Source organism: Phalangium opilio, unplaced genomic scaffold, assembly GCF_054372755.1.
Source record: "Phalangium opilio isolate 3A_F unplaced genomic scaffold, DU_Popi_V2 ptg000014l_1, whole genome shotgun sequence".
In the NCBI taxonomy this organism is placed as follows: domain Eukaryota; kingdom Metazoa; phylum Arthropoda; class Arachnida; order Opiliones; family Phalangiidae; genus Phalangium; species Phalangium opilio.
The window spans coordinates 150,347-176,669 of NW_028324149.1; the positions used below are offsets into that span (position 1 = coordinate 150,347).

Here is a 26,323-nt window from a genome sequence, read left to right on the forward strand (position 1 = left end):
TATTTTTTCATCAGAGAGAATTATACTTATAGGAGTGTAGTCAATACTTTTTTGGTTTTCATCAGACAGAATTATGCTAATAACAGTTTAAGTTTTCCATCCACGTTTTTGGTTTTGTTTTTCTATTTACATGCAATTTTCATTATTACTCTTCTTTTTATAATTCTTTCTGACGCGGGGGCTAGATATGAAGAAGAATTGATAAATATTAAAATATTGTTGAACCTGATTTTAAAGTTACGAACTCAGGAAATTTAATTACATTTTAAATAATAGATTATTTTTACTACAGTTTGTCACAGTTAACTAAAGATGAATTTGTTCGTTAAAGAATTGGGGCATATTAGAATGTTTTTCTTTTTAATTTGAATAAGTATAACTTCTATATACATGCAAGTAAGTTAACTTCATTGCTTCCTTTAATACAGACAAGAAATTGCAATATTCATAATGTTGCTTCGAATAAACAAATTATCATTTCTATCCTAGACATTTCCTTTAAATATAACATGAACTTTAATTTGGGTCAATATTTACGTTGTTTAAATTTATAAAGGGTTAAATGGAATTCTTGGGTCTTCATTTAAGGGGAACCTTTAAACCAACGAACGAAACGAATTTCTTATATTTTGCACTGGAAACATATACTTTGTTATTCTGAAATGGTCCAGAAAAGTCGTAATGTTTTTTTGTGTTTCAAGCAAATATCTTATTTACTTCTACCCGCCACGTACCCAAATTTAAACAGTGATTTCTAGGCTTATTTTATTTATAATATCTATGAAAATTCGTAGACGTGAAGTAAACGCAATTTCTTTAAACATCTTATAGTGATTAGAAAAGTCAGCCCCAAGAAGAAAAAAGTATCCTGGAAAAAATCATGGTATGAGATTTTTCGGACCAGATTTGGGTGGCTATTTTTTTCTTGCTCGAAACGGCCGGTCATCGATCAGAATATAAGCTTCGTCCACTAAGTTAGGACGAATGCGTCGCAATGTTGTAATCCTAATAGATACCAATACTATATATTTTATAAGTACGAGTCTATATCACTAATTCGGTTTTTCTTAGTGGACAAATAGCTTGGAAAGAAGTAGTACTTCTTCGATTGATCCGGGGGAAGACCATTCCGTTGATAAATCGATTCTCGATTACAAAACATCAGCGCCGCTACGGTACGCTTCGGTACAGTACAAGTACGCGTCAAGGCGTAGACGGTACACCTCTCTCTCTCTCGCTCACTCCGCTAGCGTGGGGGGAAACGCCGGAACGGGCTAATAGTTGTAGGGTAGTAACTTTAAGGAGTAAAAAACACCAAGATGGTTTCCGTATGGACCCCGTCCGAGACATCAAACGATGAACCAAATAAAAACTATACAACTATGATAGGTGAAACAAGTTGAGTTTCAGAAAATATCGAGAACTTAGATGTTATATGATTTTATGGGTATAGTTTAGTACCCAAAATGTACCACCTTCCAAAAAGATGTTGTTTTAAAGATTTCGTATAAGGCATTTATCGCATTTTAGTATTCCGAACTGTGAGACACTACAACTTCATATCATTTCATTGAATAGGCTTGCTTTTAGATTCTCAGAGACCAGCTCTGGTTTGCAAACTTAGGCCAATCAAAAACATTCAGTGCTTCATTGGTCATTTTTTCTGTTTCACGTCGATACACAAGAATACCGAACTTCCGGTAACTTGAGATTCGGTTATTTATACTTTATAAAATTGAATCTAATTACAAGATAACTTGGATGTTAAGATCAAATTAAAATATTTCCAACATTTCTTCAAGTCAGAACTAGATTTTAAAATTTTCAACCGGTATTGCAAGTTCAATCCAATAACCACTGAAACCAAAATAATTTTCATCGGTTACAAAACGGTCCAATGTATACTTAGATAGATTTAGGATTTATCTCCTGGACTCCGCCTATCAGAAGCGCGTTTTACCGTCTGTTTTTTAGGGGGATCCTACCACGAAACTCCGTTTGAGAAACGGAAGTGGGAGAGAGTAGAGAGAGAGAGGGGGTGGGAAAACAGAGGAAACATCTATGGTTTAATGAAATAAAAATTGCCAAGTCGCTTAGCGAAGGCAGTTCGCCTAAGAGTAAAAGAAAATTGATCAGACCGAGGCTTAGTAAAGCGCCATCAACAGGCATGGGATTTTTTTCTTTGTATTTACCCTTGAGAATCATCAATACAAAAACAAGCTGTTTCGAAAATTTCTCTTCACGCACGAATTAGGCCTAACTTTGGGCCTAATCATAAATAGATTCAAGTGGAATGATTTGGGTCACTATGGCATGCTTTAAACTTAGCATACATGAAGGGCTCCAAGCTTGTCTAAGCCAATCAAAGGAGAGAACGTGATTTAGTTTAGGCCCCTGGCCTTGGCAAAAACATCATGAGATTATTACGCATTGCGTTTCCCATTCTTTGACTGATGGCTGAAACTGTTTTGACCAAAAAATCCATAGATGGTCAAATATTTTAGGCCTAATATCGGTTGAAATTCAACTCAAACATTCTAGTGAGTTTCTTTTTTGAACCAAATATTCTATGGGGAACTCTTCTAATTGAAATCCGGTGTCATCCCTCCTTTATTCAATCTAGATAATTAACGTATAACTCAATTAAAAATACGTTTCTAATAGACTTAATGTTAATATATTTAATCAACGACTCGTTCGAAAATATTCGGTTGATGACCAGCCCTTTTTCTAAATGTGGCTTGGTACGAGTTCCGCAGCTTCGTTAAACGCTCATTTGAAAATTAATATAGGAGAAGGGTGGGGGTCCATTAGAGCTTCTCTTTGCAAAAGGGAACCCCGCGGGTGCCCCGTCAATTTAACTTTGGAACGATTAGGGCCTATAATACGGGGGACCCCAACGGTACCTAATTGATACACGGTCAAGGATCTATTAAAGGTCAATTTTACTTATCGTTGACTGGAGTGTTTTAATGGATTTTGGCGCCAAAAGTTCACGCCCTCCCATCTTTATCGTTACGTAACGTTTCCTCACAGTTTTCTCTCTCTCTCTCTCTTTTCAAGAATTACCTTTCATAAAATTAGCTCGTAAAAATATCCAGAGACCAATTAACAATATCAGCGTGGGGTTATATAGTGTCTATAAGGATGACCAACCGAGCTTAACCTCTAATGGACTCAAGATCTAACCGTATTCTTGCACCCAAGAGATTGCCTGTGTATATATGCTTTCTTTAAAGGCAGAGTCACGCGAAATAGAACGTCTTTGAGAAGGAACGGGTAGTATATAGGTGTAGTGTAAGGTTTGAGCTTCAAAATGAGCCCCGGGTCAAGAAAATCGGGTAAAAATTAAGGAAGTTATGAATTTTTAAATTATGCAAGACTTTTTACTTTTTTTAATTAAATTTTTCATTTTGGTTTTCGAAAACGGTTATAATTAAACTTACGTACTTGTGAACCAACTCCAACAATATTGGGTTCATTTTACGGATCGTGCAGGGGGGGGGGTTGAAAATTATGGGAAATCAGGTAATAATTATTGATTCTCCTAGATTAGACCTATCTGCTAAATGAAATATCTCCGAATTATTTTAAAAATTCAAAATATATTCTGAATACATCGATAATTTAAATGGGAGATATCCAACCCCTACATGTTTTCTTGCAAACAAAATTTCCCTTGCACGCTCTGTGTCGTGTGCCACGATTGTCAAATCACGCTTTACATTTCTTTCTGGACATAGGCCTATATAGATTGTACCACAATTCTTCAATATAAATATTTTATGAATTCAGAAAAATTGGTGTCTATGCTAAAACATACAACTTTCTTAGTTTCGAAGCGATTTCGGTGTTTTCGGGTTTATTTCGAGCTTTCAAAGAGGCTCTAAATAAATTTTTGAAACTGTACCTTTAGTTGAAAGGCAGCATCTTCACCTAACCCCTCTTAAGACTTTTTTGGTCGCTTTAGAGCTGAGCAAAGCGGGGCTGAGCGGAGTTTAAGCAGTTTGCTAATCCTTTAGCACTCTTAATCTTTTGAGCTAGCACCAAAACACTCTTCTCCTAAAATCTTTATCTAATAAGAAGTTAAGACAAAGAATAGGGGTTGCTCCAGGTCAATGTAACCGTAGCGTAGCTTCCAAACTTTTATAGTTACGGAGCAAAGTTTATTGTGATAAGATAGGAAAGAGTTAACCCTTAAAATTGTAGAAGTCCTGGATTTCCGGAAACTTAAACTGAAGGATTTTGGGTTTATACAGGAAATTATTTGTGTGCAGGGTGTTTCCACGCATTTAAATCGTCTAAATGTACTTCAAAATGGGAATATTGTTCATTTAAAAAAAATAAATACTGGTGCCGAACCTACAGGGGCAATAGCTATAATGTATTTCCTACGCACCCCTGTAAAACTATTTATCTGCAATACATCTGTGTATGACAATTTTTAAAAATTCGTGTCTTCGTTAGTTATGGACCGATTTTAACGTTATTTGACTCCTTTTGAAACTCAAACTATGTTCTATATGTACGTAATTATATTTAACATTAATTACAACATTAAAAATATTGTTGCCATAGAAAAAATTGTTGAAGAATTTAACATGGTTTCTGATCGCTTAGCTTAAGTTACGGTAAATGAATTTCAAAATTAATTTAATTTTTACTGTCTTGAAATTCAATTCCGAAAACAAAAGCTTTTTCCAATTTTTTTCTAGTTGCATAATTTATTACTTTTGACATGAAGGAAATTCGCTGGAATTTTTTTTTATTTTTATTCAAACGAAACAACGTTTCTCATTTAATTCCCTTTTCGCGTTACCTAATTAAATTTGTGTTTTTAATTTCTTACCAATTACATCTAGTTAACTAACGTAAGACGTTTTTATTGGATAATTTCTTATTACCAGCTCTCGTGGGTCCACTAAAACTAAACTGTGGAGAATTAAGGATTAGTGTGGAATAGGTTTTGGGTAAAACACTGAATCAGCAAAAACATTAATTAATAACCAAAGTAGATTCATTAATTAAGAAGCTCTAACACTTTTGGCGGAAGCCAGAGTAATTTTTTTTAATTTTAAATATAGGTTTTAAAAAAACAAAAATGGTCTTCTATTAATTTAACTTTCCAAGGAAAAAATATAAAGTTTTAAAGCAGTCTAGGCGGGAACACCCAAGGGTTTTCAATATAGCCATAACCCTATGTTTCTCTTGATAAGTATTGGTCTACCTTAATTCCTATATTATAATCACTGTCATAATTAAAGAGACTGTGGCGACATCTACATTGAAAGGTTTCTACTACAAATCGTAACATAATAGATGCATGACCAGCTGTTATTTTCCAATTTGAAGGAATACGAGTAGGTGATGGATTCTGTTTGTGATAAGTGTACCTTCTCTACAATACTTTCGGAGAGTTTTATATGGCTATGATGTAACCTTATTCGTTACGTAGAGGTTACTGCAAAAGCAAGCGACCGCCAGCTGTTGTTACACCCGTCTCTTTCTCTAATTTGCATATTTATAACAGACTATGGACACGAAGGACACAGGTTCATGTCGAACTCTTTAAGAAGGCTATATGAGAAATTCTAGGATACCAATATTAAAGCCTAAATTTTAACTCAACCCTAGCAATTCTCACAAATTCTGTAGACTAGTCTGGTTCTTTTAAAGCGAAAAGCACGTATCTATAATGGAATTTTGATGCGACGGTTAATTGTAAACCAAATTACTAATGAGATAAATATCGATCTAAAAATTCAGGAAGTTGTGCCAGCTATTGTTAATCACCTTACGAGCGTTGCTTGGACCTTGCGTCTGCTTAACATCAGAATAGATCAATTTTTGTCGAATTAGAATTTTTTTAGCCATATATAAACGATGGGGCTATTAGTTTTATTCAGTCGTACGTAGTCGTAGTGGTAGTAGATGTTCTACTCTGCGAACCTAAACTCAAAAGAGTGGGAGGAAAGGGGTGAAATTTGTCCCTTCTTATCACGTGGGATACCATTTGTATATCGAGCTACTATTTTGCGCCCTCTCTCCAACACAAAATGCACTATTTTCAAAAAAAATACTGATTGTGCAACTACAGATGACGCTTTTTCATTCTCATGCACGAGATGGCAGTTCGTAGTTTAGAGTTAGCGGGATCTCTGATTCCGCGTGCCACCTGATAAGCGATAACCAAGTTTTCCCTTTCTCCCGTTGTGGGAGTTAGGATTTATCATTGCCAGTATAAAATTCGCGTACAATTCGTCTCCTTTTCAACTACTCCCCGGAGCCCGGTCCAACAAACCCTTCAAATGACCATCTTTTTTGAATTTGTATTGACCAAAAATTTGTTGAGGGTAAATAAGAGAACAATGAGTTCTAAACAGTTGCGGCCGGCAGCGCGCTTTCAAACTATACAGTATATCCCAACACAATTGTATTGTACATTTGCAGCGGGATGTATATATATATATAACTCTCCAAAAATCGTTCACCAGAGAATGGGGAAAACAAATGCGATTTTTCCATTAAGTCCCTTAATGTTTTTGGCGAGAATTTTTCCCTTAAAGTAACCGCCCGCCCTCTACATCGAAATTGAATTTGGGAAATCGAAATAGAATTCAATATTTTACCATCGTAATATATTGATGACTTATAGAATATAAACTTATGGTAAAACAATAATTATTTAATTATAGTTGATAAACTGCATTTTTCTTTGTTGTATTTATTATATCGTATATTCTTTACGGAATTCTTGGAATTAATTTTCTTTCTCCCTGCTATACAACTGAAATAATTAATATCTCGATATACGGTATCATTTTTGCCATACCTGTTATTATATATCTTATTTGTATACCTTCCATGTCGGTGAGATCAAAGAAGATTACCTGGGATAAGCGAAACGGAACTAATAATCAAGACAGGTTTAGATACCGAAGTTTATAACTTTGAGGTATATTATCGAGATACCGTTTTGAAAGGGTTTGTGAGCCGCCATTTTAAAATATGGCGGAAAGCATACTATAAAGCAAGAAAGAGTTTCAGCTTCCTTTGAGCTGAACCTCGAATCATAGAAGCGTGTATTTCAAATTATGGACTATATACGGATAGATATATAGCTACCATATTTCAATTATTAATCTTGCAACGTTATACCTTATCTTGTATTTACCAAAATATATTGCGAAATGTTATTATTTCTTATTGGAGACCGATGCTTGTTGGTTCGTAAACAGAATCACGTGACTTTTGTCGTCACGAACTATATAGCGTTGCGGCAAAATTAATAAAAATAGTCTCGTTAGGCTGAGGAGCTAAATATCTTAACCTGACTGAAAAGTTACGAAAGAATTTGAAGCATCGGTTCGGGGTCGAATTCTTTTTGATCCCAACGATTTCCAATTTTTGTCCTTGGGGGGAAAAGGTTGGTTGGATATCTAAAGGTCCCCTAGAAAAGTGTCCCTTGGCGAGGGAATTCAAAAATTCTTTGGAGCGTGTAACGCGGCTTTCTCCACCCGAAATGCATGCCTCCATTTTTTTCCCTTCAGAGGGGAAGGTCACTTCGTCCGTTATATCAAGATTGCGAAGACCAATTTTTTTATTAGATCTTTTTACGACATGAAAGTGAAAATTTTAGGCAATTTTTTTCCATGTTATAAATGTCCTACCCCTTGTCCTACAGCCATCCTTGAGGGACCAACGTTGCGTTTCCAACAGAACACCACCATTTGCTCACTCCTGAAAAAAAACTATTTTTTTAGTCCTCTCTCTTTGGATAGGATTTCTTTCACGCTCGTCTATCCGATGAAACCGTTTTCCTTTTATTCTTATACTACAAAGCTTTAAAAACAAGATTGTCAAGGACGTTTGAAACCCCCTCTTGTTCAAAGAGTTGACCCCGCTGTTTCTGATATAAAAATTTGGCAGATTTTAGACATTCTAATAGCTTTCTTGAGCTGGCAGGAAGTGGGAGATGACCCCGAATTATTTCTAGTTTGACTAAAGAGTTGATTTTTAAAATCCAAGAGGTGCGGTACTATATCGTGATCTGTACCGCCTGAAATCCGAAGGGTTTTTCAACTTCTAACCTCTGAGGCATTTTTTTTTCTATGGTTGGTTAGCCCCTTGAACATCTTAAAGCATATCCTAACTGTTATGTTCCATAGAGCCGTTACTTACTATGGTCAGTTAGTCCCACTGAAGTCGAAGAACAGTCTCGTCCCCTGTTCCATGCCGATGAAGTCGAGTCCAGTTAGCGTTAGCTGACTCCTTTCTCTCCATCTCACACGTCGTGACCCTGATATAATAAGTATTATTAAAGTAATAAACCTCGAAACCCACCAACTTTGAGGGAATAAAAATCAAAGCTGTAGAACATTTTTGTATTAAAGGCGTTGAACAAGACCTATAGCGTCGTGGCGTCTTTTTGACATGGTTGCACCCTAGAACAAATGATACGCTCGGTGTCAAGGAGGATGAGGACGGCAGATAGGGATCCTGGACAGAGATGGGTGACTGTTCTTTGACATTTATTAAGCTAAAAATTCTTCTCCTGGTGTGGTGGCTTTATTAGTGGCGCGTTTGTTGATAGCACCAACTTCTTGCTTGTAAAATAGCCGGCCAAGGCTTAGCAACGCCTGTTATTGATTAACATTATCTTCTTGGTGACAAGCCGTCACTTAACTTGGCTTTTTACCGCCTGCCTGCGCTGCTATAAGTTTTCAGCGGCGTATTTCCCTAATAAATTTTACGAACGACCTCTTTTTAGCTTTTAAAGGGGTAACAAAACATCTTTCCTTAAAATACGCCACGTGTCACAATCACTTTAATTTATATAAGTAAGGTTTTAATTTCTTAAGCCTTGCGTCCATTATTTCTTAACGAAGTTTCACTTTCAAGAAAAGATTATTCGCTTAAGTCTGCAATGAATAGCAACGATAATAATTCATTTTTTTCAGCCGATAAGCCTTTATTTTGACTACAAAATACGCTTACATTTCTTGTTTTTTTTTGTTTTGTTTATAAGTCATCAGTTCACAGTTTCATCTATTTATTTTTATTTTTCAAATATTTTTCAACTGAGGGAACATTTTTTTTAGTATTTTTAACTTTTATTTTTTCATATCTTTTTCAACTTGATATAACTTTATTTTTTTTTTGTGGAGGGTATCATATATGTTACTCCCAGTTTTGTAATTTCAGCTATTTTTCCATTTCATTTTTCAGGGGGTATTTGTTACCGTGTTATAACCGAAATAATACAATTACCCGTTTAGCATAGCTGAAACCGTTTTTTTTTCTTGTAAACAATTATTATATGGCCCAGGGGATTTGTTGAGTTTTAATAATCCGGAGATTTGTATTTATTAGGAAGAGGATTTGTTTACTTTTTTTAGTTTTATTTTTTCACTGGTTATAGTTTATCTGTTTTATTTGTAAATTTACACATCAGTTTTTGGTTGTTTTTACGCGACATATTTCAGGTAGGTTATATACGTAATTGGTTGAGCTTGAAACGATCTTTAAAACGCTACAAATCGCGTTCAAATCGAACCAGAATTAAGAAAGTTATAAGCTTTTCAAAATTAGATTTATTTTTCAAAAATCTTTTATTTTTTTAAAAAATCAGTATTGTAATTTTAAAATGATTATAACTTTATAAATTACCATCCGATTTTCTCGTGGTTTCTTTCATTTTGAAGCGCGTTTCATAATCTTTACAACTACGTAGAAATTGCACGTGAAATCGCCTTAACCAATAACATCACGGTTAAATTATAAAGTAACCAACTGAAAAACAAAAACGGTGCTTTGAGTTCAACAGGTTTTTAGACAAGGAGGCACTATTTAAAACGATATAATTTTTTTTTCAATTTGTTTCTTTTTTGTAATATCTCTTTTTGTTTGAGTTATCCAAAAAATTCCAGAAATCGTCCACCATTTTATTATCACAGTCGTTCTATTACGATAATTTTTCTCACGTCGATCTTTTTCAAATTTCCAATTTTTCCAATTTTGAATTTTTCAAAATTCCATCTTTGTTTTGGTTGAAAAAGTCTTGAAACGCGTCACCTCGAGGCCTTGGGTTATATTATGAATTCAATTTTTGTACAGTATTTTTGGTTATTTCTTTTTTTTTAATTCTTTTGGCGCGCGTAACACATGGCCGTGAATTAACATTATATTTTTGTATTTTTTTGGAAGAGAGTCAGTAAGGGTTTTGGGTTTTTGTTTTTATTTTTTTTTATTGACATTTGTTTTAACGGAGGGGCTGTTTATAAAGTTTCGTATCTCTCTTCCTATTAATTAGTTCCATAGACGCGTTAAGAAACATATTACGAGTAGAGTAATTAACCGCGAATTTAAAGCGGTTGCACCGGTTGTTGCGAAGTGAACGCTATCCACACCCGCCGCCGCTCTGTCGCGAGCTGTAAGTGTGGATCCACCGAATGAGAAATTGAGATCGGGAAAAGAGAATAATAAGAAAAAATTAGACGAATATTTAAAATTAAAAATATACATATACTAAATACTTAAACCTCAAGTCAAACTCGGATCGAATAATAAGGTTTTTAAAAATAATTAGTTTTTTAGACTCTAGGGATCGCGAAGGTGACAGAATATAACTAAATATGGGACAAAGTATTTATTTAAGCCTATGTAAATATATTAAATAATTATTTAAAAACATTCAATATTAGACCTAACTTTGCTCCGGAGAATCGTGAAATAGACAAATTTTAGATAAATAATTCCAGAAAAATTCCTTCGGGATTCGATAGCTTTAATTATTTTCTATTTGACGATACCAAATACCAGGACTCCAGCAATTAAAATATATAACAGAATCTACAGACTAGAGTCACCAGACCATATAAATAAATAAATATTCGATAAATTATTCAAATTTAATTTGTTTAACTCGAATAAGGGAAGCGAAAATCCAGTTAAAACTTCCATTAGGTTTCGAATTTTTCAAAATAAAATTAAAAATAATACTAGTGAATGGGGACCGACACTCTTTTTAACCCAATTACACAACTCATTACCATATTTTGGGATTAAATTTCAACACCTCGACTAGTAAAGAAAATTTTCCAGCGCCTAAAGTAAATCTTAACTTAAAAGTACGAAGGACATCGCTTCTTCTACTTCTTCTTCTTGGAGGGGAAAATTAGTAAACCTGCCTTCTCGTTTTCCAATTAATATGCAAATTATTATGGGAGTTAACCCCAAATTACGTTTTAAGACCCCCGCATGCACTAAAATGCGTTGAAACGTAAAATAGCTTATACTTTTATACAATTTTTTAAAGGGATAGTAGCGTATAAATCCTTTGATATATTCATGTCCTATTTGTTTAAGTATATCTATTGATGTTTAAATAATCATTGGTTGGGTGACGTCACGTCTTAAAGAAAACCGTGCATCGTTATGGGGGTCACGCTGGTGATATGACGAGCTACAGATCTTTTAAACCAATCATACGTCAACAAACAACGCCACACAATTATAGAAACCTTAGCAGAACAGTTTTCGTATATTTAAAATTATCAAAGGCTTAAGTCGAACTTTAACGCTACTATCTCTTTAACTACAGAATTTAGCTGTTACAGCGACACTAATTGAAGTTAGCAATTGTCCGCGCTATTTTCCTGCCTTCTTATTCTAAGATACCAGCTACAGTGAACTCTAATTTTGTATCAGGATATGAGGTTAATGTTTTTTCGTGCCCTGTTCGCGCACTCACTCTGCCACATGCCTTCGTCGATCTGGAATCCCGATGTTTGTCGTTTGCCGAGCAAGGCGTGCTCCTCGTCGCTCATGGTGTACAGTCGCGAAATTGTAGCCGTACACTTCAATCTCATGTTACCCCTTCTGAAATGCTTTTCCGTTACCACGAATCTTAGCGTTAGACTCGACGTTTCGAGGCCGTCCGCGTGGAGGGTCGTAGAATACTCTTTTTCGTACTCTGAACCAGCCTGGAATTGAATGAATAACAAAAGGAAAAGTTATCAACTTAGATGATATATACTTTACTTATGAAATGAAAGAGAAATTTCTTTCTAAGACCAACGTGGCTCGGTTTTTCCAACGAAATTCAATTATTTTATGTTAAAAAGTTCCCATTATTTTCTGCAGCTTACCGAGAGGGTAACCACTAACTATTATACATATTTTTTTATTAAAATATTCCCTGGCAAAAGTCATTGAATATAAACAGAATTATCATTGTCTTGTTTACTACGTCAGCGGATTTGTATGTGGAAAATTAACGATGATTAAGAATGAAGTGGAGATAATTTGTCATAAAAATCCGCCATTCATTGTAAATCTCTTGTTTTATGTTCAGAAACCAAGGATGATTGATCACGGAGTGCATGGATTATTTATACATGAAACAAATATCCCTAGAAAGTCAATACAAACTTTCTAGTATAGCGTACTCTTTTCTAAATACGGATCGTGTCTATTGTAGTGAATAACCCCTCGATAGAAACTTGAAACATGGACCGGGGTCACGGTATAGAAATGTACTCGAACGTGTATGTGTACCTTCTTTTGAAAGAAATGTGGGGTGAAAGAAGAAAAAAAGGGGGGGAACGTAGTTATGGGAAGACAGTCGTCAAAGAAGAGTATGGCGGTGGTTCGCAATTACCATTAAAAAGAACGAGTTGACATTAAGGAAGGCCACGAACCGAAAAAATAAAGAAAAATGTTGCTTCGTCCTTTCCTCGGTACACTCTACCCGATGAATAGGTCGCCCACCAGAAGGTGCCGAAAAATCGAACCGAATAGCTTGTGAGTTTTCGCGCCTATTTCCCCCCCCCCACCTCTGAATCAAGTTGAATTGTCAGTGCACGAGGAAAGGATCTTATATCATAGCCACTCTTAATCTCGGGCAGTGCACTATGATGAAATTCTTATATTTGAAGTCAAAATTCCGTAGCCAATACATTGGGGTGAATCAAAATGAATATTATGATTTTTCGCATGCCCAATCGAACCTTGCCCAAAATGTATTTCTTTTCTAAACCGTAGAGGGTGCTAGTTGCCTATTAAAGAAGTTGTCTTAAAGCAACACTCTTCCTCTAGCAGACGACATTTTCAATATTTTCCTTCACCTGTATCCGTTAGTTACCTATGAAAAAGGTTTTCCTAGCAGACGATATTTGCAATATCTTAAATTCCTTCACCCGGAGACAGTGACCACTTAAAGCAGACGAAAAAAGACTATGATTTAGAGTGGCTATGCTCTTACAGCAAGGGATGGCGTAAAAGCTTTTCCACTCGCAGAAATTTGGGCCTGATTCTTATAGTCCTTTTCTTCCTTTCCATCTTTCGTCTTTGGAAAGGCCGTACACCCGAAAACTGTATAGTTTTTTATAGCTTAGTTTTCTTTTCAATGGGTTACATCTTCACTAGTATAGCTCGGGTCCCTTGGATAGCTTCTTTTTTTCTTCTTCTTCTCCTTTCTCCTCGTTTTCTTTCAGACTTTGACTCTAACCTCCTTCAAAAATTGTACACCCGGTGGTTGTATAGAACCCTCCTCCCCCATCCCAAAAAAAGCTAGGGACCGAATAAAACGGGGACTTCTTCTAGCAAGCAATGGGAATAGGGGTCGAAAGGAAAAGGTTATATAAACCTCAAAACCAAGTTGGAGGTTTCTCTCTCTCTCTCTCTAGAACTCTAGATATTTGCTGGCCCTTTATATCTGGAATTCTCTATATATTGAAGGAATAAGCTTTTCTTGTAGAGTGAAAATTGTCGGAGTTAGTTTATATTTTCTATGGGTAGGAGTAATCTACGTCATAACTCTAGTGTAGGAAGTACAACGCGTGAAAACTCTGGACTGTTGATAGCCCTAATATATATCTATACTTATGGGCCTGAATCAACCAGAACTCGAGATATATTTTCTGGTAAATGGCGACTTGATCCTTGAGTTTGTAGCGTCAGAACTCGGACTCAATGGGAAAAACCTTCAGAGTATGATAGCCTTAATTGTCGTCTATTGGTTGATACCTAAATCTTGGGTATAGGTCCATTAGAGCTTGCGAAAATCAGCTTTTAACCAAATATTTAATTTATATCTCTAGCTAGCGACTTGAATTCATTCCAAAGAAATTTTCAAATTTTTTCCCAACTAGGCCTAACTGAAAGAAATGGTTTGTTAGTGTATACTGTCCACCCAACAAGCTAAAAACCTGGAAAAACTTGTCTCGAGGAGTGGAAAACTCCAGGATGTAAAGACGCGATGTGGGTCCTTTTCCAGGAAGCGGGCCACCGTTAAGATTTATTTTCTTATTACTTCCCAAAGTACTGCCACTCCTCTCACCCTGTTTGTACAGCGAAGCTCTAACGACTGAAGCGAATATTTTCTTACAGCTAGAGCCCACATCGCAGCATCCATCCGGATGTTGGTTTTCTTTCTCGCTTCCCCTCTCTCTTTTTTTTTCTTTTTGCTCTTGGGCTTCCCTTTTCTGCCACCATCTTTCCCAGAGATCGCTTGGCTAAGTAGAAAAAGATGAGGCAAACTTGGTTGGGGTGAACGGACAGGTTCCCTAGCTAGTTCCAATGCCTTGGCAAGCGTGCATGCCCGCAATATTGGAAACCGAGGTTAGGTAACGAACGAGATATAGAAGTTCACGACGAGAAAGTGGCAACGTGGCCGATGAGGATGGGGAAAAACTGCGTAGGAGATGCTCTGACGCTAACCTTCTGAGAAAGTACAGTTTTGGGATAATTTTTCAGAAGTGGTGGCTGGAAACTGACTATGTTTTTTAAGATCTCGTGCATGGAACGGTTGGGAAAAATATATGCTTAAGTAAAATATCTCAATTGGCAAATATGAAGAAGCTATTTAAGGGTATTATAGCTTAACTTCTCTACCATTAAATCACGCTAAATTCTTTGGATTACGGTATACAGGCGTCGAGTAACCGCGTTTTGAAACATGAAACGGTTAACCCAACTATAGCAACTTCTTCAAACTTTAGCCAAATCACTTGCTACCTCATTAAGGAAAAAGTGTTGAAGGATGAGCTGAGAGTCTAGCTCTGGAGATTATATTTTTTCCTTCCCTTTGTCTTCCCCCTTCCTCTCTCTCTCTCTCTCCCTCTCTCCCTCTTTCCCTCTCTCCCTCTCTGGGTTCTCTTAGCGCATGAAGCTGATGAGTGATCGTCAATAAACGATTCAGTCGGGCGAGGGCCTTTTCCTCATACCCATTCCTGCTGGACTCAAACCTTCGGTTCCATAACGTAGGCGCAAAACTAGGCCATTGGTAGACCTACTATAGTATATTAAGCCTCGGTCCATTCTTCATATGACATGAACGGTCGGTAACTTTGTTTTCGAGCGCCAACTAATTCACGGAAGTTTTTCTCGGGAAATACCTAATACGTTTTGGTCTATCGAGTTTGGTTTATTTATTTTGTTTTGCGGTTGATGGCATGATTGTATAAACACTTCTTCTAGGGTATTTTGGTACTCTAGGAGAAAGTGGTACAACTGCGGAAACTTGGTACTTAAGCGGAGAAGAAATAGTAAATCGTCTTGGGTAACATTCTTAGAAGAAGAATTGTTTTGGTGCCAAATAGTTTTAATATGAAACTGGAGCTGGCATGCTATGGACGCTTCGTCCAAAGGTACCATAGATGATTTGTAAATAGGTAAATTTTTACTGTTTTGCACCAACTAAGGAAAGAGTAGGACGTGTTGCGGACGGCGTTCAGCAAGGAAAACCGATCACGCGTACCTTTACATAAACATTATCTTTGTTACGTGCACTGAACGTCCCAGTGTAACGTCGACAAAATGCAGTAAATCCAGTACAAAAAGTAAGCATGGGCGAATACTCGAGTAACACGAATAACTCGATCGAATATCGAGACGAATAACCGTCTCGATATTCGATAAGCCCCATTTCGGGTATTCGAACGAATAACGAATAGTGAATTTTACTATTCGGGCCTACTATTCGTTAAATATTCGACTAACTATTCGTTAAATATTCGATTAACTATTCGTTAAATATTCGATTAACTATTCAAGAAAACAAAAATATTAACCCTAAAAATGTTTTAAAAAAGTAATGGTAGTTACACCTTTTAATGTATAAGTTTCTATGGGAAAATAGGCCTGAAGTGCTACTACTCATAGCGCATCTAAATTCTAAATATAATTTAAATTGATTTTAATTAATCCTTCTATTTCTGACTATTCGATAACTATTCGATAAGGGCAATTTTAAGTTAAGCCTAATTATTCGATATTCGGTTCCCAAACAACTATTCGTCTCGGTATTCGATAAGAAAATTTTTCACTATTCGATATTCGTCTCGCCAGTCAAAAACTGGTATTCGCCCATGCTTAACAAAAAGTATAAACTGACGGAAACTAAAAGACTTGATTACTCGTACAGTTCCAATAATCAATATGCTCATTCTAACTTATATTTATGATACGAGCCAAAACTCTAGTATATAATAAATAGCATTTAAATTGAAAAACTGCAGTCAAAGCTTAGAAAAATGGTTCAAGAAAACTAAATATAGACCTATATATTGAAATTGTATGTCTATGAATGGTTTGGTAGGGTCTTGAAACAAGATTTCAATAAGACTCCCGCACCTATTTATTTTTGTTTTTCGTGAGCGGGAAACGCTAGGTATAAACCGTAACCATTTCAGAGAACGCTTCCACAACTAGCTTTAAGAAAATAAAATTCTTGTCCTTCGGAAATGGAATGCGTTTTTCATGTTTGACTTTTTAAGGAAAACGGTTTCCCTCTTTTTTTGGGGGGGGGGGGAAGAATGATGCATTATGGATGCGTTTTATACTCTGGTTTTATTTTGGGTTCTCTCTACGTACCTAGCGGTGACCAAGGCCTATTCCACTTTTGATTCTCGCGTTAGGCCTTTGCTCTAGTCTTAAAGGAAGCCTGAAGAGTTCAAAGTTTATTTTATCGTTGCTTTAGAAGTGAGGCATAGGCTTAACAATTATCATAAGTTTATAAGATTTGTTCCATAAGTATGTCACTACCTATACTTTGTAATGCTAGAGACTTACAGCTCGAGCTAGTTCGAGAACGACAAGCAAGAATTGAAATACTACACTCGGTTAATTTTGCAGGACTTCCATCTTCCTATTTAGTCTGTACTAATCCTTCGACAAGCGTCGCTTTACATTGAATTTATGACCTACATCACTTCATGAAAAGCTCTCAGTAACCTGTGACAAACTTATGGAACACATCTTATGAACTTATTCAATTATGCACTAACAATGAACTTTTCTACTAGTGCACCAATTTACGGTAATTGTTTAAAAATGAACTCGAATCTTTGGTGAAGTAACATTTTTAGTCACATTTTAAGGGGAATAAAAATAATTTCTATGAACTCTTCACGCTCCCTTTAAAAGTGGGGCACCCATGCCATTTCGTTTCACTTTGAGAAGATGGTCCTTTATCTTAAAATCCCCCAGAAGACTAACACACAAAACTCTACGGGGAATTTTTCCAAAACGATTTTTCTTATTCGTTTTTGGAAAAATTGAAAGTTTTTCGTTTTTGGTTGTTTTTTCTTTGCACGCTTCATGTTTTTGCTTCTTTTTCCAACTGTATTCTGATCCTACCTTATTCCAATGTTTGTTTTTCCTTTTTTTGTGCATGCAAACGGCTAGAATATTCTGCAAATGTTTCGATTGTTTTGTGTGTTTAAAATCCATTCCACGTTTAAAGAGAAATTTGAATCGATTAAGTATTATTGATTAAATTTAAGGTTACGAAACTTGTTATTAATTATATTATGTAGGTAATTTATGGTCATTTGGATTTATTTACCTTTGACCCCCTTAAAATCTTTCCACTTAAACAAATTTTATTTATTTTTTTAGATGGTCGGAAAAATTAATCAACAAGAAGATATTTTCTGATTGGCTGAAATAAAAGTTCATACGACGATATGTTCATCGAAATTGTTCCATCCAATCACAACTCAACCCCTCCAGCATAGGGTAAGTCATTCCAGAAAACTATATCGCCCTAGATGTCAACCTTTCATTCAGACAATATCGAACCCTAACACAAAAAATAAAAGAACAAGAAGAAAAAAATCCTACCTATAACAAAACCTCAGTAAAACTATAATAACCACACTGAAGATATAAACTAAGGGGGACCCTTGATAAAGTTTTACTGCACTGCAACAACTCATTCAAAGGAAACTCGATCTCTCCGCAATTACAATTTGGGAACGAAGTCCCATTCAGATGTCGGTGAAGCTTCTTTGCTCGCGTGACAACGACTACGTAAAAGATTCGCGGGTTTAGTTTGAAATTTTTCAGTTTCGTCGGGCGCTATCAAGATGACACCACCTCGTTAGGGCCTTTTCTCTAGTCATAGCTCACTTGATCCTGCCTTTGACGCGTGATCGAGTGTGCTACGTTTTAGCAGACGATTTATGAAAAGTTGTAGGATTTTTGTTGCACTCTTGGCGGTGTTTGGTATTTGTAATTTTGAATTCGGCTATTTTAGTATTCAAAAGTCTTGATTCAAAAAAAATCACCATATCCGCGAGTCGTTTTACGTCGTCTGCTTTCGCGTCTGAACAAGGAACTGAACTACCGAAATGAAATTAACCAACTGGAAGTTAAGATTTTACTCAAGGCTGAATGGACCTTTACGTAAAGAACCATACGTTGTTAAAGAATGTATTGATGATAAACCCCCTAAAGTGTTTTGTGAAGGACCCCTTATATCGAACCTTTGTCCTCGCGAGCGTTATTGCCTGTTCACTTAGATATAAACAATATAATTGAAGGCGGGGGTAGAAGTAAAGATGCTATTACTCGTTTTCATTCTTATACTGTCTTTCTCTGTATTAGATCAGGTTTCCTGAACATAAATCTCGTGTCGTTTGCAGAAGTGCACTCTTGTTCTGTTCCTTTTTCTCCATACACCAAAAACTTTCCTAGCTCATTTTTTTTTGTTATTATTTATTCCTCTCCGCTTTCTTCCTCTCTATTCCTTGTCTAGATGGTTAAGTTCATATTAGAGTAAATTAAATTATTTTAAAGGGATACTTTCTTTTAATTTCATTGCAATAAATCCCTATAAGGTTAATTTATTTCGATAGATAGACAAATAAGGATTCTGAAAATATATATGTTTTTATATTTTAGTTTAATTAATGATTTTTAAATTACGATTAAAAGATCCAAAATGCTCTTGTTTTGCGATCATGAGGGCACCTGGTGACACAGAGCCGAACCACCGAAAAACGTTACTAGTTCGTCTCTACCAATTTCGACTTCATAAGTCTCTAAGGCTCCGTAGTGTTTTTCCTACTGGTAGGGGGATTCATTCTGTGAGCGCAGTATGATACAGATTGACGGGAATTGGTATGGCTGCACACCAAATTCTTCTACTTCAGAAGAACTACCCTCAGATTCGTTTATTATAAATTGTTCCGAATTTTCTGAATCCAAAGAATCAGAGTTCGAACTTTCATCCTCAGATTCAGGACCGGAATGATCAGAAATACTTTCTCGTCTGACATTCTTAAGCATATAAGCAGACGACGATTCACCAGGCAAGCTGACCTAGATTCTCGTTCCTACTACTTTTTACTCCTTAAACGACTGTTTTCATTCCAACTACTACCAACCAATCAGAGGCCGAACTTTACCTACGTAGGTAATGGGTTGAAAATGGTGGCCGATTTTAAATCTGGCGTTCAAAATTTCAATTTTTATTCACGTTTATTTTAATTAATAAATTTTTCTCGCGATTTCTACTGACCCCCATGTTTTTAGGGTTGGTTAATTTATAGAAAACCAATGTTAGTTTGACCAACTCAGATAAATCCGATTCTATCCCTTTAACTTAATCCCGAAATTCAACTAACGAAGTTACGTTATTTCTAGTAATTTAGTTGTAATCTTAAATTGCTTAGGACAACTTTAATTTAAATTAAGTAATTATTATGATTAGAGAGTTGATGCTCCTTTCACGTTTTCAGTCTTTATTAAAGGGAGAGTGAAATGGGCCGGATCACCATACTTTTTTGATTTACATTGATAAAAGGACATTTAATTCTCCCTTTAAAGGGAATAAAACTCTTACTTAATCTAGTATGAACTAGACTTGAAAGTTTTAGCTTTCTTTTCTTAAGTGTCTTGCGTTGCTCCTTTTGTAAAATGCTCCGTATTATGGGTGGAGAATACAGAAAACGATATTCTATAGTAGTATTTCGAAAAAGAAAATTGCGGAAAACGAAAGGAGAACTAGAATTTAGGGTGAACGATCTATTCGCTGATGAATCTTGGGGGGGGGGGGAGGTGGGATGTCTTGGAAATCATCTAAATTTTTCGTAATAAAAAAAATCGGTTTTTATCTGATGGGAAAAGGCATGATTTTTATAGGGAAAGTTTTATCATAGTAAAATGATTGAATTCATGTTTTCAAAATCCTTCGTTTAAATATTTGGACTTGGCAGACTTAATAAGATCATTCCATTCGATCACACTGCCTCTGGCGGCGCTTCTTGGCGAGACAGAAATAACCAAAGTTGGTGGCCACTGGCAGGAACTAATGGAATGGTCTATTGATTTGAGGAATTGTACTTACCGGTTCATCATTAATGAACCACTTGAGGATGGCTGCGGGTTTGGACTTGACCGAGGTGCAATTGAGTGAGACGGTCTCTCCGACCTGGTACCTTTGTCTTCCACCGGCTATTTTCGGTCCTTCCGTTGGTAAAACTGGAATGTTTGGTATACGGACCTAGTAAGGGGAACAGCTCCATCAAAACAACGCCGCCCTGGCTAAGGTCTTTTTCTTCTTCCACATTTTCATTGAAATTTGTTTTTCTTGTTTTTAATTCGTCAATTAGTGATTTTTTAATTGAAACATACTTCCTTCGCGGTCACGTTAACATTTCTTCCCAACTCTGTATTTATTATAGTTACGTGGTTTCATTAATGGGTAGTAACTTGTCTTGGTATTTAGTACGTCGTACAATCAGCACGCGGTCTTAACGCATCGTCCTATGTGGTTGCATAAAGGGGGAGGGGCTTGTTTCAAAAATATAATACGTCATACAATCAGCACGCGTTCTTAAGCATATTCTTATCCGGCTATGATATTTTTATATTTGTGGCGCGTTCTCAGTTGTTGCTTAAAATGGGAGGAGCGTCATACGATGGACCCCCAATCTTTAAAAACATGCTTAACCGGAGATATTTAATATATTCTTATTACACATGCGCAATAACGACCAGAATATGTTTGGATCCAGACACATATATATCTTCATTTCTCTCTAGGGATATTGAAGCTGAATAATCCACCTAAGCCTTTGTAAATTAATTTCCCTCGAGCTAAATACTTCAATTTAAAATAACACCTAGGACAGGAGTTTAATTTCGATGGACTTAACTTCTTTAAGGTAACTTAAATTCGACAAAGATAAAATTGCATCGTAAAGGTGAGAATAAAATTAATTGGTTGAAAGAAGAAGAAGAAGAAGTAGTGCGACTTATATTACTCTCTCTCTCTCTTATCGCTTTTGCAACTTGCAAGTTTCTTTAACTCTGAATTTTAAGAGACCAAGGCTTAGTTCATTCGAAAAGAAAGACTCACTCTCTCTCTTTCTCTTATCTAACTCTAGTTTTAGACTCGACAAATGGTAATTCATTGATAACGTATATTTGGAAAAGCAATTCATGCTTTAAGATACGATATAAATAAATCAAAAGTCAAAATTTAGGTGTTTTTTCTTTAACAAAAATCAATCTTTCTTTTGAACTTCATCCAAAGAATTCTCTATTTGGATTTAATTAAATTTTTCTATATTTTTCGTATTGGATTCTTTGCGAAATTGCTTAAAATGAAAGACTTTGTTTGCAAATTGCACGTGAAAAAAATTATATTTCTATCAGATGTAATTAGGTTGTAGTTTAAATTACATAATATAGCTTATATGGTATTCACGAATGCGCCTAGCTAAACTGAAATGCACCTCATAACGTAATCTGCAATTATTTTTGTTTAGTGTTTATCAGATTCTTGTGCCATTCTGACTTTCTTTTTAGTAACAAAAACAATAACGAAATCAATATTTGACTTACAATCTTATTGCTCATAGTTTCTTTAGTTCCTAACTGTAAGCCTTGAAGCGATTTATATTTTGGCTGGAAAAGGGCAGGTTTTTTTTGATAACTTACAAAGCGACCAAGACCAAGTTATCCCAAAGTTTGCCCAAGGGTATCACCATTAAAGGCTTGGTATTATACCGCTGTACCACCATGCCTTATTTCGAACTAAAGGGGGAAAAAAAACGTGGCTGCACCACAGGCACGAACTTTTTCCCGCCAAAACCTGCCTGACTTTCTTTCTTTTTTATTCTTTTCTTCCTCAACGCGCTGTAACGATAGGCCTAACTCGGGCCTAACGCATTGCGGTAGCTACGTAAGGGTATGAATACTCTGGGCAGGAAAACCGGAAGTTCTTTAGCGACGCGAGTATATCCGGTAATGGAAAGAGAAAAAAAATATAGAAAAAAAAACGAGGAAGTAATTCCAGCTTACATAGTTGTACTCTCGGACGGTACTTGCGCTGGTGATTGGAATCATTTTTGAAATAAGCCTTTGTTTAAAGGGATAGTAGTGTACGGTTCCAATTCGATTGCTAGTAATTAGTTAAATTTGTAATTTAGAAAATATTTCAAAAACGGAAACACGTGGTTGATGACGTACGATCTGATTGGTGGAAAATATTTGCTCTAAGTGTTCAATCGTTCTCTAATATATAATGTCCCTACCAAACATTAGTTAACCCTCAATTAATTTTTAATATCAAACATTCTTTAGGACATTCATAATCAAAGGCTTTCTTATTTTAATTTCGAATTAAATTATTTATACGCTACTAACACTTTAATTAAGCGTGCAATTAATACTCAAGGTTCACGTGACACGATGACCTCTAACTTAAAATTTGAATATCTTGAAAGAAGTTTTCGAAAGGATCAAAGAAATCCGTTATTTTTCACTCGGTATTAACTTTCTTGTAGCCTTCCTAATTAAGGCTAGTGTCGCAAAACCAATTTACAAGTACCTACTCAAATATCGTATCCCTAAATTACTCCGAATTTTTTTTTTTTTTTTTTGGTTTTCATCCATAATTTATTTATAAGTCCGATGTTAATGGACGTTTTTACTCTTTATCGTTTCTAGTTTGGGGCTTTCTTATTTTAAAAATGATTTAGTGGGTGTAAAGTTAATTTGCCTTGTAGCTTTAATCTTGATGAATAAAAAACCCCCCAGGCTAGACAAATTGGCTTCTCTTTCCGTATTAATGCTAGGATAAAAAAACGTATATTATTTTTACTCAGTCGATTATGTTTTTTTATTATTCTGCAAGGGGTGTTAGAATTATTCTTCCAAGGAAAAATGGATGCCTTAAAGGAAAGGTGATACTTGACTTTTTATACATGATGCTTCAAAAAGAGTAGTAGGGCCGAAATATAATGGGTTCTATGGACCATATTGAGTCTAACATTTTCAATGATATTTTGATCTATTGGGCAGCTGTTTTATTTATTATGTTCTATAATAACATTCTAAATAATTTGAGGTAGAAATCCTTCCTTAAAAATTTTGCTAAATTTTAATTATTTTCCTCTTATTTATTCTTATTTCATCTTCCCTTTAAACATTTAAATTTCTCGAGCCATTTTTTTTAATAGCTACTCTCTACCAGACTTTAGTTTAATTGTGTTTTTTGAAAATTCGCAAATTGGGAAGATTTCGTTGAAAAATGAGGCGAAATTTCTCGCCTCATTAACAGAGTCATATGCAGAAAGAAAATCCGCTATTTTATTAGATTTTTTCCTCGCTTGTTTGATAAATGAATTTTCTTTGTTAAGAGACATAGAAAAAAGACTATTGCTACTATTTAACTTATAATTATATACTTATGTTGGATAAGTAGTTCACGTGAAGCGAAGGAAGTATTTATTAGGGGGCGTGGCGTTGTTTTTCCCCCCATTCTATACAGTGGACTGATTGGTATACCATATCCAGGGGTCGCCCTAATCTGTGTTACAAAAATCGCGCGCATATAAAAGAAAAATTAAAAAATTGCGGGAAACTTACCTAGAACGTTCATTTCTTTGGAGGCGTCGGCCGAATCAAAATAAGGCGCGTCCGCTGACACTTCGCACCGGTATTTTCCCGCCGTATTTAAGTCAATATGACGTAAATACACGTAATGCTCGTTTGACCTGGACACCTGGGGGGAAAAGTTTGAAAGAAATATTTAGATATTTAGCAAGTGCATCTTTAAAAGTACGAATATACAGGGTGTTGTTCCTAAAAGTGTGGTAGGAACGTATTTTATGACGTTATTGTTTTACGGATGACCCCTTATTTAAATTAGAATTGTATCTCAGTTTTTTGGTTAAATTAATGGGGTCGTCCGTAAAACACTCTAATCATAACTTGTAAACTGTGGCCCAAATATGATACAAAATGTTTTATTCAAAATTGAATCCACTGTCCTATCAACCTTTTTGTAACACATTTTAAAATAGATTCGTTTATTTTTAAACACGTCAATGCACGACGTTATGAACGTTTGACCTTTACACCCGCTGAAACTTGAGGAAAGTTTAAAAAATAAAAATTAATATTTAGTGATAGTGTTCCTTTAAAAGCAGTTTCATGAATAATTTATTTTCAGAGAGATTCAGTTATTTTTAAACGTGAACGTGAATAAGTTGTAAAAAGTTTTTTTTTCTCCCCGTTAAAATTATAAACGCCTATTTCGAGTCAAAGTAGATCGATGGGGCTTCCTTTTCTGAATGTTAAATTTCGTAGCCACACTAAATCGTGTGGCTTTTTTCATAAATATGGTTTTCTGCTCAAGAAAATAAGGTTTAGAAAAAAAATCATATCCATGATACACCGAGTTTGAAATGACGTAACTTTAGCTGGGAAAAGGTTTCAGGGAAATCCCTTGAGTTTGTAATAGATAACGTTATCATCTTTAAATTGGTATCTGCCGGTACATCAACTATAGCTATAGCTAAAGATAACAAAGTTTTAAATATAATTATTGTTTTTAAGTTTTGAAACGTCCGAATTCTGGAAATTTTAATACTGAGAGAAAACTCATCTAGGGTATAATAGAAATAATTTTCCTCTTTCCAATGGTACCAATTATTTGGTCCAAAAACAATTAGGAATTGAGTAATTAACATTTAAAGAAATTAATTTTTAGACCACCTTTAGTCTGAATATAAGCAAACGGTTTCACAGACTGAGAGGTGAAAATGTACTCTTTCCAATGGTACCAAATACTTGGCCCTAAATCAACCAGAGCCTCAGTAAATAAGGTTTCCAAAATGTCATCTCCTGCGTCACTTATAAAAACGCAACTTCAAATAAAAAGGCGGGAATGATTTTCTATTAAAACTTGTATCATCGTAGTTAACATTTCCGACAGGTCACGTACGACTGTGTCACACCTTATAGCCAATAAGAAAGGGTCCTAATTATATTTCTTCAAATTGGGAGTCGTCCGAAATCGTACAACTTCAACTTGTCAAAAGTTCACCCATTTTTTACCCTGCATGGCTTTTCTATTTAGTTAGTTAAGCCTTGGCCGATTCAAGCGGCAAATCCCCAGAAAAAACACGACGTGGGGATAAAGCTAACCATCAATAGATAGGTTAAGAATGTTCTGGAATTATCTCGAAGTTTAAAATATTCACTAATTCACGACTCGAAAATAGATCTTAATTGATACAGCAAAGGCCTAAGGAAATTAGTGTTCTAAAAACCATGGACTTTAATTCTAAAGAGGACCAGAAAAGTCGTAATTCTTTCAGCAAGCTCGGGAGAAGGGATACTTTTAATTTACTTCCCCTATGTCGCTACCTTTAACCAGTGTTTCAAATTGAATTTAGAATGACCTTGATGTACTAGAATCCTTATCTTAATCTCTCGCTCTCGCGCATTATATCGTCAAAGCACGTGCCCCTCCAGGTTTTGATATCCATTATTCGTGCTTAAACTCTCTTTTCGAAGGACGTGTGGGTTTTTAGCGCTGGTTGAAGTGGTAGCTCGTGCTCAAGCGACTTTCCGTGTCTAGCTTTGACGTATTTTATTGACCGGAAAAAAACAGTGCAACGTTTCACCGAGCGTAAAATTCAACCAGCCACAGCCTATAAATGTACAGTAACAGTCTATTTGAACTTGGAAAAGTACAGCGTGCAACGAGCTATTGCGAAAACCGTTACATAAATAAATT

The 26,323-nt window shown here is 35.6% G+C and overlaps 1 protein-coding gene across 4 annotated transcripts in view; it reads right to left on the reverse strand.

The window, feature by feature from the left end:
- Nucleotides 1-8,944: 8,944 nt before the first annotated feature.
- LOC149704933 (uncharacterized) overlaps nt 8,945-26,323 on the reverse strand; it is an 81,171-nt gene continuing 63,792 nt past the window's right edge. For 3 of the 4 annotated variants that reach the window (XM_089865065.1, XM_089865067.1, XM_089865066.1), the window contains exons 4-7: nt 24,166-24,301; nt 20,636-20,769; nt 11,753-11,984; nt 8,945-10,430 (exon numbers count right to left, since the gene is read on the reverse strand). In XM_089865065.1, the coding sequence (XP_089721191.1) occupies nt 10,309-10,430; nt 11,753-11,984; nt 20,636-20,769; nt 24,166-24,301 (624 nt within the window). In that variant the 3' untranslated portion in view covers nt 8,945-10,308. The remainder of the gene's footprint in view (nt 10,431-11,752; nt 11,985-20,635; nt 20,770-24,165; nt 24,302-26,323) is intronic. The other variant, XM_089865068.1, reaches the window with a different exon arrangement.